General features: G+C 37.2%; 1 protein-coding gene across 1 annotated transcript in view; it reads left to right on the top strand.

The window, feature by feature from the left end:
* The window catches only part of LOC105256169 (lachesin), a 228239-nt gene extending 215205 nt beyond the window's left edge, over nucleotides 1–13034 (top strand). The window contains exon 10 of the mRNA XM_025414680.1: nucleotides 12326–13034. Within this exon, the coding sequence (XP_025270465.1) occupies nucleotides 12326–12435 (110 nt within the window). The 3' untranslated portion in view covers nucleotides 12436–13034. The remainder of the gene's footprint in view (nucleotides 1–12325) is intronic.
* Nucleotides 13035–13914: the final 880 nt, after the last annotated feature.

Here is a 13914-nt window from a genome sequence, read left to right as displayed (position 1 = left end):
TCGAATCCGAAATAAAAATATTTGATCTCGTCAAATTTGTTGAACTTTGGGGATTCGTGCTTCTTTATATTGCGAATTGTGAAATATCACTCGCTCGACCGCTATCTACAAAAATATCGATATAATACAATCTTTTTTTACGCCCATATCGATTGGTATATTTTTACAAAACTACAGAATAATTTTAAAACGTTATATATCAATATGTACAAAATGTACGTATATGAAAGGCTGAACGCTATTTTTGCGATATATTTGCGATTATAAAGGACACGTGATAAAATCCTTTGTAAATTGTGCACACCGAATGCACTTTTTATATTTGATCGTAAAAGGAATTTAATATTCATTGCATCGGGTCGATTTACGATATGACAAAAGCACTGTAATTACTTTTTTTGAGCAGTATTTGTGCATACAATATTAAGCAATAGAGATAATTCCAAATGGCAGAAACCATGTTATTACACAGATAATTTTTTAAAGAAAGATTGCAAAATATACATATGTCATTTGAAAATTATATTTTTAGCAGAATGTGAAATATTATTTTTTACCTTTATCTCTTTTTCTGTTTCTCTTTCTGTTCCATAAAATGATATCAGCCGAGAATTTTATATTAGAATATTATTTTGATTTATCGCCGATAATTCTAAAATATTAATTAATCAATTAATTAAACTACGAAAATACAATAATGAGAAAATGTCCGACGTTTCGGAGCAAGCGCACTCGCGAATGTATTACAGAATGTAAGGGAAATGAAATGCGGAAATATTTGGGGATGGCATGATGCTTCCATTGATCGAAGCGCGAATTCCGATTTTTTGCCGATTGATTATTAATACATATGTATACCACGCGCGCGCACGAGCTGATAATGCATAGTTACGATGTTGGATTCTCAATTATGCAGAATTACAGGGTCGCGGCTGCCTTTCATCAAATATTAACGTTGCAATCCCGTTAATGCAAAATCATTCCTGACCGGGAAACGGTGATGGTTTTTCCCCGATAATATATCTTGTAACTCAAACAGACAATTATAGTGTCTGAACGATAAATGACGACCGACTGACCGAGTTGTATTCATGTTTCATGAACAATTGTTCGATCATTTATCGATCTAATATAATTATTGGCCCCTTCTCTTTTCTCTTTTATTGCGACCTGTATCAAAAAGTAATCAATGGAGATCAAATGATAAGTTTAAATACAATTGTCTTGCCATATTTAAAACTATATTTTACGTTAATGCAGCCGATTTAAAATGATTGTAAATTCAAATTTCGTATTATTCAACTTATTGCAACGGCACTAATGGTTACTAATTATAAATAATATCTTAATTGCGTATAACAAATAACGCTTTGACCAATCATATCGACATTATATATTGCCGCACTTAATAATATAAATCCATATTTGATTATATTATTATATGATTACCGTTATTACATAAATATCAAAATAAACAATTTATACAATTACGATTTATTCGTGTTAAAAATAAATAGAATTTCTTATTTTTAAAATATTCAACGTATTTAAAAATAGAAAAGTAATCCTTTTATTAAATTATTTTATTTAGATAATTTGTTTTATTTATTTATTATTATTTTATTTAACTATTATTTTCAGCTGTTATTTTATTTTATTATTTTATTTAGCTGTCATTTTCATTCTTATATAATATGTCACAAAATTCTATTAAAAATTCTCAAATTTATACATCATTTTCAATTTCATTTTATATTTAATTTATATTTTTTTATATATTTTTAATATTATTATTTAATATATTTAATATTTATATATTTAATAATTTACATATTTAATTTATATTTTATATTTAATCTAGCGCAAGATCGCTGATCTCGAAAAAACGAGGCTCTACATCTTTAGTCGCGAGTACATCTGTAAATGCATCTCGATTGTCGCACATCCCGTCCCTTTTCCGGCGTACGTTTAATGTAGTAAATTGCAACGTAGCGAATACTATGCTAATGTACTTACTTACGAAGACGGTCCCCGGGCGCGCAAAGTTCCTGAGACAGTCCTGTTTATGATAGAGCCGAGAAGCCCCTCGGCCGTTATGTGACTCTTGCGGTAACGGCTTTTCCGCGATACGCCGGCAAGTTTCTAGTCGCTCGGATGCAATGTTAATTGATGGGCGTATCGTCGGAGAAGTTACAAGGAAGCACCCGCGGCGTAACGACTTTACATGTCAGATTTTCTTCAATTTGCGGAGGACGAAATCGTAGGAGAAATATAAGCGAGATGAAAAAAAAGAGATTGTGTCATATCGTACATTAATTATGAAAAAATATATATGATGCAAATAACATACATAGCATATATTTTTCTCATTTCATAAAGGCAGATGTATCGAAAAAACGTACCGGATCAGATTTATTTGACGATGCTTAAAAATTTACCGGAATTTCTCAGAAACAGGGACGCGTACATCTAAATGTTGTATACATCCTCTAAAATATGCAATATTGTGTATGAATTTTTAAAATCTCCGTCTTCCACGCGCTGAATATTTTCGAGCATTTTCCCATGTGACATTTGCCGTACGGCTTCTTAAATCGTTATGCCTGCTATTTTGACGAAACGTTCAACAGGGAGGTACCTGATGGGTACGTTAATGTCCCGCAGTGAAAGATGCCAAGTACGAGTCGTGCAAAGTTGATTACAATAAATCTCGCGAGTGAAAGATCACGGTACATTACCTTCGACTTTCTGCTAACAACATTGTCGAATACGCGCGAGCAACGATCGGTGCAGCAATAATGCAGCCTGCATCAACCATGTTCATTTCGCGAGTACCGAAGTAGCCGAATACAGTGAGTATGGGCTATTACGGACGCGGCTAAGAGCTACGAGATGCTCCTGATACCATAACAAATCTATTAGATGTAGTAAAGCCCTTACCTGGCACGCGCGTCCATCAGCGACCTATCGAAGCGTGCATAATGTTACGATTAATCGAACGAGACTGGAGTACGGCACGGAAGCCACTCTACATTAACTACTTTTCCGCATTACCGTTAATATAATTCCGCCGATTAGTAGCTAATTGCAATCGCAATTAATTAATTACAATTGATTATATTGAGCGTTAGTAAGTGGAAAAGCTCTTTCGTTTATTCATGAGACGATCATCGTGTTGTCGTGAATAATACATGTGATAATTTCCTTCAATTACAATAATTTACAAAAAAATATTTGTTTAATTATTTTGTATCAGACAAGGTGGTTTTTATAAATCTTTGGGTGCTGAAAATGATACCGCAAACCAATTTTCACCAGCACATTAGGTTTCCTAAATAAGATTATTAATTGAGATTTAAGATACACAAAATTGCTTGTTTTGCGATATTTAAATCTTTTTTCTCGTAAAAGAGATCAATGTTTTCTTGAAATTCTGATCAAAAGTCATAAATGTATTATTCATCCTCTATAAAAAATGCATTTTTTTTTATTTCGGTGTATTTTACCTTTTAACCAGAAAGATTATGAAAGATTTAAATACAGAGAGATGGCAAATATTCCGCTACTTCTGTAATCTTTCATGGCATATCTAAAAACTAAAATATCGAAATAAAAAAATGCACTTTATAGGGGATGAACAACGTATTTATGACATTCAGAATTTTCAGATAACGTCAATTATTTTTACAAAAAAATCTCATATATCATAAAAAAGTTACTTTTTACATATTAAACCTCAATTATTTTGGAAACTTGACGTGATGATGAAATTTGATTTGCGGCATCATTTTCAGCGCCCAAAGATTTATAAGAACTACCTTGTCTGGTTATTTAAAATAATTTTTGGCTGTAAACTAGTGTCATTTTTGTAAATCATTGATTATAAATCAAATTATTTATTCCCTTCGACATCATAAGCCATCGAAATACATGAAATTTGTATATTTATTATAAATGCAATATCTGCTTGGATGCCGATAAGCAAATTTCCGATCTGTCGGGCCACATCGTGTCACCATCTACTGCAAGGAACAATAGCAAAACAGAGGCCAGCAAGTTAATCGATGAAAACTGCGCGCATTTCGTTACGAATTGATGCAATCAATATACCTACGCTTCGATGACGAAGCAACGTCGTATTTTAAGCCCAACGAGGTCTTAAAGCAGCCACGTTTAAATTATTCGCTTCGTAATTACCGCATTATTTCTCTCTTATTCTATATCGCTCGTAAGCGGAATTTCATAACTAATTAAAGCGGCATTCTCGGAGTACGTATGCGAGGGTATGTATGTGCATCGGGATAGGGAGCGCGGAATTAGAGAGAGGGAGGATTGATACCGTCGCTAGTATCAACGGTCATAATGCGCTTGCATATTTGCGCAGCGCGTACGCAATGCACGGCGCAACCGAGCGATTTCGAGCGGCCTCGGCTGAAGGATCGCGTTTCCGCATCAAACAAGAATTACGCGGTGCAGCAACGAGAGCGTAACGTCAAACGAGCCGAGTCGCGTCGCGTCTGCTCGAAGAAACGAGGGGGCAAATTTTGTTACGTGCCGTCGCGAGTTTGCGAGCAGGCATCGGGGGGTAATGTAAGGACGAAGCGTTAACGTCCTTGGTTGCGTCTTGGTTGCGTCGGTCTAAGCCGCAAGAGCACTCTGGCAGAAGAATCGCGTTGCCACGAAACACTTTTTTGTAAAACGAGTGGGGAAAATTATTCGATGAATAAAATATGTCGTGAACTTTAAATCTCGTCTTTTTACATGCCACCCAATTTTTCTTCTCTCGCTACAAAAATATAGTTTTCCATAATTCATGTATCCCCGACGCTCTTTAGAATAGATGGTAGACGACGATACGATATGGTCAGACAGATCGCTCATTTTATCACATTAGCTTCGCTTAATGATGGCTAACATGGACATTTGTCCTGAATATTTCAAGGACCTGAAAATTTCAGAACTCGCGGAGAGTCTCCTCTCGCAATCGTTTATGTAAATAGTAACTTACTATACCTAATATGGAAGAAGAAAAGAAACATTTTTTTTTGCTCACATGGGAAATTATAACGTATTTTATACGCGAGAATAGTACGTCGATTGTTTAACCCTCGTAAAAGGCAGTCGAGTGGTATAAAAGTGCAGGCCTGCTCGTTCTATTCCGTTCGTTCCGAGTTAAGTGCACTTTGCGAATAATCGCAGCGTGAAGCGGCCGTAGAAACATGCATGCGACGACGACTCACCCTCTTTCCTTGCTGCGTTCTGTCCGGTCCGCCTACATTTTCCTCCCTTCCTCCAGCTTCCACGTTCTGCCTCTTCCTCAAGTTTGCCCTCAACAAGGCGGAAAAATGCCTTTCCGCCGCGGTATCTTTCTTTTTCTTCCGGCATCAAAGTGGCGATCAAGGACGCGAAAAAAACACCGCCGTAAAATTTTCCGGTTCGCCTCGATTCGCCTCGCGAGCACGTCGTCTGCCGATTCTTGACACACGACTGAATACACGAGAGAGAGGCGCAAGTCGGAAGAAACGAAAATATTTTTATCAGTCCGGCGTATTTCTTTGTGCTAGCCTGAGTTCGCGAGAAATACTATGCACTTCACATACGTAAATATAATAATAAACGAATATATTTTTGAATATTTATGAAAGTCCAAAACGATTCAGAATTATTAAATTTGAGTATAAATCTATAACCTGCGTTCGTGCGAGAGATATATATTTTATATCTATTGTTTTCACGATATAAATTACATAAATATCGGACGCATTTTTATTTGCGAAAGAGATTTGTAAATATGTCGAAAATGTACATTTCCAAGAAAAAATATATGCGGGATATTACAATTTGACTTTGACATAGTGCGCGCAGTTATTTGTAACTGTGCAAAACAGTCCAAGTTTATTCAAGAACATGCAGAGCTATTAAACAGGTGGGGACATTTGTTCTTTCTAATCATAATGTGGACGCTTATGCTGTACAAATGCGGCACTTAATCACCCATACGGACGTGATGAATGAACGTGTGGCCGACGCATGAGCCCAAGAGGTATTAGTCTTCCTCATTACAAATTATCACGAATGGAACTTGTTAAGGTACAACGCGCGATACAGCTGACGATCATCGCATGAAATATATACAGCGTCGTTTGCGCTAATGTATTTGAAATGTTGGAAAATTAAACTACTCACTAATTGTAAGACACCTCGTATATAATAAATTCGCAACTGTTCGATCGTACGACACACGCGCGTTCTTCGGGCGATATTTTTCAGTCTGTCAGTGAAGTTAACGTGTCAGGCGCGACTAATTGCATTGTTTGCGCCATATTGGCGTGTCGATATTATTGGATTTTATCTGTATGCTTGAAACATGCCTGCGACATGGACATTTAATGTATCAAAGTATTGTACAGAGCACGTACGAAGCTTTCGACAAACATTTATAAGAAAAAGGAGAATATTAATATATTTGAAATATGATTATTGAATGTCTTTACATTCTGTAATTTTCGTGATATTTCACTGTTGGATTTTCTTAATATCGTACGACTTCGTACGATATTTTAAATATTACATTTAAATATTATATTTAATATATATATTTTAAATATTAATTAATATTTTAATATATTTCAAATATTATATTTGAGGAAATTTCTTCCTTGATATATTAATATTTTAATTTATTTAAATATTTAATATATTGTCAGAGAAATATAAATATGTGCCATATATTTTAATATAATTTTAATATTTTAATATATTCTAAATATTATATTTAAGAAACTTTCTTCCTTAATATATTAATATTTTAAATATTATATTTAATGTCAGAGAAATATAAATGTATGCCATCTGACATTTTCATAACTATCGTACATGTAAATACATACGTGCGAACGTGTCAAAAATAAGGGATGCCGTCTCGCTTTCTAGCAATTTGCTCCCCTTGTAAGGGGGTCAGTCAAGGGAACTGTCGAGTATCTTCGCTCCGATTTCCCAAGACGCAAATGGTCCTAACCTTCTCGTGCGTGGGGGGGGGATCGACCTACATATAAATGCCACCTTTAAGTATCTTTGCCGCATACACATACACATTCGATACGAACAGAACGGGGGCGACAGAGTTCTCGAGTTGATAAATGAATGCGCGGTTGATACGCGCCACGTCGGAGGAAAGACTAAAGACACCTTGGGGGATGCGAGAGGAAAAAGACGAAGAAACGAACCGAATATATATCTTGATCTCTCGAGGAGCCGTTAAAACGTCACCGATTGCACGTAGCACCCGCAGATATCTCGGCTTAATCTGCGACGTAGATGAATTCACTTGGTTCGTGTTTAGCGAATTCGCGATCGTTCTGCGAAAGCAAAATCCGCGGCGACCCTCTCGTGCGGGCGGTTTCGCCGTCGTCGGATTACGGTAATTTAATGGCATACGATTAAATTGAAAATTAATGCCATCCGGTCTTTGGTAGCCGAAATTTTATTATCGTCACCGTGCTGTCGCTTGCGGCTTGTTTACTCGTTTACTTCCATTTACGATGCATTTTCGCGTAATGCGAGTGTACAAATTACAGCATGGCCTTTGAAGCAAGTGAACAAATAATAAATATAACATTCGCTTCGCCCTGATCATAAACATACATGTTAATAAGCGGCGCAGCCATTTGCAGTACTATTAACTCTCGGGTGAATTTTTTTTAACAAATTTGTGTTATGACTTTTTTATATCAAACCCTGAAATGTGTCATACGTGTGAATGTACAAGCTGTTACGAAGATGGGTCGCGACAACTTTAACCGTCTTAAATTCATCAAGAGAGTTCTTTCTAGTGCGATATACACCGCTAACTCAATAACCTAGCCTCCTTATTCCCTCCGACCTCATTTCCGCACTCGTCGAACATTATATCAACCCTGACATATCTCTTAAAGCAGATAGTCCAACAGCGGCGCCGAGAAAAATAGATTGATAACGCAACGAAAGCGATTTCGTGTCTGCATAAATAGTAACAACAAATATATCGTACAACAATTAATCACGTGTGCATAAATATTCGCAAATATTAAATTGTAACAATCATACTTGGCGAGTAAACGATACTTTATGGATAATACACGTGTTATTTACAATTTTAATATAACCGGAGTTCAAACGATATAACAAAATATTGCAATTAACACCTAGAAAACATTCTACACAGAAAAAAGTGTCAAATCAAAACTTATATACATAAACTAACGCGTTCATTGTTCCATACGCAACAATTTATAGTCTTCTTAGAAGAATTTAATAATTTTAAATTTCAACAATATTATAGTCTTATTTTAATATTGTCACCTCAAGAATATATAATTGTTTAATTCTACTTTAAGAAAATTATAATCTTTGATTTAAAAATGTTATCTTCTATCTAACATGGTTTCTTTTCCATTCCAGAAAATTAAATCTTAAATCATAAGAATATATTTCTCTCGATTGAATTATATAAAATGGCTTCATTCAAGTAAGCAATTATTCAAGCAATTATATTTTTCTTCAATTAACGCGATATAATCTCATTTCAAGATTTCCATGTTAAAACTAAATATATTCAAAACAAAAATGTCCTTCTTTTCTGTGTAGATTGCAAAATATCTGATATTTGCCAATGGAAAGTTTACTCGTAAATGTTACCAAACATTGTGTTTGAGAAACAATGGAGCTTTGCTCACATCGATCATCCGCGTAAGCGAAACCGTTCAAGATATTCCATCTCTTGCTTGCCATGCGACACCTGTCAATATGTACCGCATTAAAATTCACCGGTGCGTGCTTTTCGATTTAGCCGAGTCTTCGAGATTCGCCTCGATCAGTCAGCAACGATTGGCATCGAGTCATATTTTGCACTCCACGACAAATAAGCGGCGTACAATATGAAAAACGCATAATTCTTGGAAAGTGCCACTAATACGTGCATCATGTTCCCGGCCGACGATATTTTACGCCGGGCCAGTGATCAGGCATGGCTGTTGTGTGTTCACCAGGACGTTGCACGCGAACCATTTTATTTTGCAATATAATGCTTGACTCCTCGTCGTCCGCGCGGCTTGACATATTGGACGTGATAGGGAGTAATCTGTTATACCGCGCCGTGTCCACGATAGAAGCCTGTAGGCGGTCTCCCATACCTGCCCTCCCGTTGCATCTACGGGTGCGCGTTGCAACGACCGATATATATTTTCCAGTATGCACTTCCATGCGATTCGTAGGGAAAATATAGTGGTTGGCCGCGCGAATGCGTGGGAGCTGGATCGACGATAAATCAGGCGGCAACGTAAATAAAATCTTATGGAAACGTCCGGGAGAACGTCTCTCTTTCATCCTTTTTCCGGGATCAATTTGAGATTGTCCACGTGGCGCGGCTTGCTTTCAAGAACCGCCCGACTACATTATTGACTTGCTACGGTAACAATGGAAACGACGCATATGAGAGCAGATAGCGATATTCCTCCGCGGATAAATGTGTAAACGTTATTTGCGCGGGAGCTTTTGTAGATGTTGTATACACACTGACAACTGTGACACCACGATATTGCATTTGTAAGGTACATTTTACGCATCATTTGCTATTTTATTTATACGTGTTCTCGAGTATATTTCACGATTTCTTGCCGTAAAATCTGATTCAGCTCGCAGCGATTCTCCTCGATACTGAAACATGCTATAAACATGTTATAATCTCTTGCAATATATTCTAGATTTAGTAATTTTATTTATGAATAGCGAATTTAAAAGTATCAAAGATTTGATTGATGTTTCGATTTGTCTATTTTTTCCTTTCATTTTTCCCCCGTAGAATTTATTTGCGAGATATCGGCGCGCACAATAATCGCATTCACAGTCGAAAACGGCATTCTAACCGATTCTTTACGATTAATCGCGCGGGAGTTACGTCTGGAACTCGAAAGGCATTTCGGATAATCCCGGATGGCGTTGCGCAATATCCTGACGAACGCACCGGTGCATCCCGATGGCGTATGTCTATCGAAAAACCAAAGAGATCTCTCGGCTGCAGTTCCGCTTGGCTGGGGCCACGATCAGGGATGGCACTCGAGACACACCCGAGGGATTTTGGGGCGAAAAGTTCCGTTGGAAACTCCCGGTCTCTGCCGCTTATCCAGAAGCCTTCAGCTCCGCTTCGCGCTCCCTCGTCATTTCTCCCGTTCGTAGCGAGGGGGAGGAGGAGGGGGCGGAGGATGCATATAGTTTTCTCTCACAAACGACGCCGGCAACCCGGTCGAAAGCTATCGCGCGAAAATATAGACCGTGAAATTTCGAAACTGGGATTTAAAGTTTCGCGCGACCAATTTCCAGCCGCCGTTTCTACTCTTCTCTTGCCACGTAATTACCGAGATAACGAGCTTTGTATAAAAACGGTCAGATTTCTGGCTGCGGGAGAAGAGATTAAGCGAGCGGTTTACTCTCTGTAAAAGCGGTATAAATCAAATTTACGAAATATAATGAGTTTAAGCAAGATATGGGCGATTCAAGACGGATATTTATAACATGCGCATAATGCTTTAACGAGATTTTTCAATATCTGATTTACTCTATTTGCGGGACACAAGATACAAACTCGGATTGGGGACCGTCGATTCATTTCGGCGAATAGATATTTAATAATCGCTTAAAAATACATCCTCACAGCCGTTATATTTGTCGATATAAATCTACATGTCAGAATCTAATTCGGGATATGGCGCGTGATTAATTAATAACGACATGTATCGAGCTGATTAATCTGATTAATCGTAAACTCCCTCTGGTGTTGCGAGCTATTAGCGACGCTCTATTGATTCCTCGAGTGCGTTCCCGGTATAAATTAGTTGGCAACTTAATAATACATCTTCGAGCGATTGCGCTCGTTGTTTTACAGCCTGGTTGCAGTCGCAGGGAGATTAACGCGGGAGATTCACACACAAGTATCGTCTGGAAAACACATTTTACAGCGCACTTCCAGCTGACTTCGCGATAAGACGTTATATATGTGGGCTTCTTGAATAGCGTTAACGTCCTACACGAAGCGTTAATGTTATGATATTACGGTAGCAGAAATAGTCTTTTCGTGCAACCGGCATGTAAATGAATGTAAAGAGGTAGATATGCAAATCGTACCGACGAGTGACACCGACGTATTCTATGGCCAACATATTTTCCAAGTACACGGCTCGCGTAGATGACATTTCGGTTCGGTCGGCTTTCAAATGAAAATAGATGACGCACATGCGACTTATTAACTCCACGACGGAGAACGCTAGTGACACTTTTAATAAATATGTATAATTCATTATAATTGATAAATGTTTGATTAATCTTTGACTAATCACACTATGAGTCTTAATATTTATTTATTATATTCGGTCGATTTTATACAATAAATATTGTTTTCAAGAATAAATTTTAAATCAGATGAACTTATAATTAAGAAAAGTTCAATCCAGGAATAGATATCGATTTTATCATTACCCTTATATTCCATATTCCACACTGACTCCGATCTTTTTACTTGTCAATACGTGACAAATATGCTAGAAAATTTCCCCGTCTGTTATATTTTAGTCATAGAATTATAGATTTTTCCCAAGGTGTCATATATATATATATATATATATATATATATATATATATATATGTATGTATTGAAACGTGGATGGCAAAAATGGAACGATCAATAAGGAATATTGGTGATTCCCGATGGGGTGACGGGGAGGAAGTCTCTGATCAGAAATTCAAATCGACGCGAGGAAAGAGCGGAAACATTCCTGTCGCACGAAAATTTGCAATAAAGAAGATACTGTTTTGAAAAATGACGTAAGAAGCTCGCGAGTTTTCTTGACTTAAAGGAGATAGGTGAGAATGAATGCAGAAGCGAGGATGTTAAACGGTCGAAACGACATTTCCATAGCAAGTCACCCACGTTTCTCTCCGCGAAGAAGAATGGTTGCAGTCCCAGGTGGATCATCTAATATATACAGGGTGTATTCTCGCAAGATATCCTTATTTCCGTATTTTGCGTGGATTTCCTAGTAGCTCTTCTTAATGGAAAGCCTCGTAAGCAGTTCCAAAGCTCGACTTGCCACAATAAATATCCATAAATTTTTGATTAAAAGGTAAAGTAATTTTTGATTACTATCGATGATTCTCCCGGGAAACAGTCTTCATTAATTTCATATACAGTTTCGCAAGGTATCGCGAGACACCCCGTATACATAAATTCGCGCACGTAGAAGCCTCGTGCATAACGTGCGCCGAGAATAACACGCGAAATGCATTTCTGTTTCAGGAAGCGCATACATCATCAGATGGAGTGCGCCGCAGTTGATGGTCGTGGCGGTGCAGTATATCCTCACAGGGCCCTATATGCCCCCCTACGTACCCCAGACGGCGAATTAAGACGTCCGCAGGAAAGGAACCACCGCGCCGTTCAACCCAAGGGGGTGATCGTGGCCGACACGACGAGGAACCCGAGAAATTCCGGTTCCTATTAGAATATATCACCGCGTATCTTTCGCACGGAACGCGCTTTTTGCGGAGTATGTGAAATGTGTGGAGGACAGCAAATCGTGCTCGCGACGGATAACTGGTTTACGATCGATAGACACCAATATATTCCGATAGACTCCGATTTCGCTTTATGTACCGCTCGAATGGTCTCGATCATCGCGAATCGGATTGAGAGATCGTTTCACGACGACAGCAAGGTATTATGTAATTTTATTCTTATTTAAATGGTCCTCGCGCGGGGGATGAACTCGGTGAAATTCCTGGCTGTGCTGCTCTCGACAGGTTCCATTCTCGTTATGGACGTCGTATAATTCTCCGTAAAATCTATATGAAATTTTTCGCGCGCAAGATCGATTGATTATCGCGCTTCGCTTTGGCCAGCGTCTCTCAAAGCTTCAAAATTCAAACGAGTAGCTAGAAAAAACGATTGACATCGACATGGCAATGAGTCGTGATATTAATAAATCCTAAATGTTAATATATATCATCGAGCGTTAGATATTTTAAAATATTCAAGACGATTTAAAAAAAGGTTTAAATTTTATCGAAAGGATTTATAGATTCGGATAAATTCCATTATATTATATTCTATTTTTCACAATAATTTTTGAGAATTTTCAGATAATTTTATTATATTATATCCTATTTTTCATGATAATTTTACGATTCTTCGAGATAATTTTTTCAAATAATGTACATAATATTCTGTACATGTGTTACGAAATATACGATGGAAATTATGAAGAATTGCTTATTTTAACAAAAAATGAATTAGGAAAATATTGCTCCGATGCAAGTCTGTAATCAAGAATCGTTGTTCCGTAGCATGAAAAGCATTTCATAAATCAAACAAAAGAAATATGCGTTTTCTCGATGTATAAACCAACATACGTTGAGACCAACATGTTACACGCAATGAGGAAACGTCTGAGAGATCTCTCCAGGGAACAAGGGAAATTTGATTAATGCCATGGCACGTAAAAAATGTTAAGAAAGTGGCCATGACTCTTGAAAATAGCAAGCGAGATGATGACGTAGTGTCATCGAGACTTTTTCTGCGGAAAAAAATAAGAATATGTCGCAGAATAGATCGTAAACTTTTGAAAGAAATGCAATTGAAACTCCAATAAAATTGTGAGTGAGTTGCAAAATAAAATGTTTTGTTACAGAATTGAAATATTGAATCGCATTGCATACATATTTAAGTGTAATATATACGTAAAAAATATAAACATTTTATAGAAACAAGTTTTTGAAGAATATAATAATATAAAGGACAAGAAGATATAAAATGGCTGCTTTTGTACAAATTTTATCGCGCGCAAGAGTTGTCAGTTCTCTATGGACCAAAATAAAATTTATCGCAGG

This window comes from Camponotus floridanus, unplaced genomic scaffold (genome assembly GCF_003227725.1).
Source record: "Camponotus floridanus strain SB8 unplaced genomic scaffold, Cflo_v7.5 scaffold87, whole genome shotgun sequence".
NCBI classification, from domain to species: Eukaryota; Metazoa; Arthropoda; class Insecta; order Hymenoptera; family Formicidae; genus Camponotus; species Camponotus floridanus.
The sequence above is the reverse complement of the archived record's forward strand: the minus strand, read 5'-3'. Positions and strand labels throughout refer to the sequence as shown.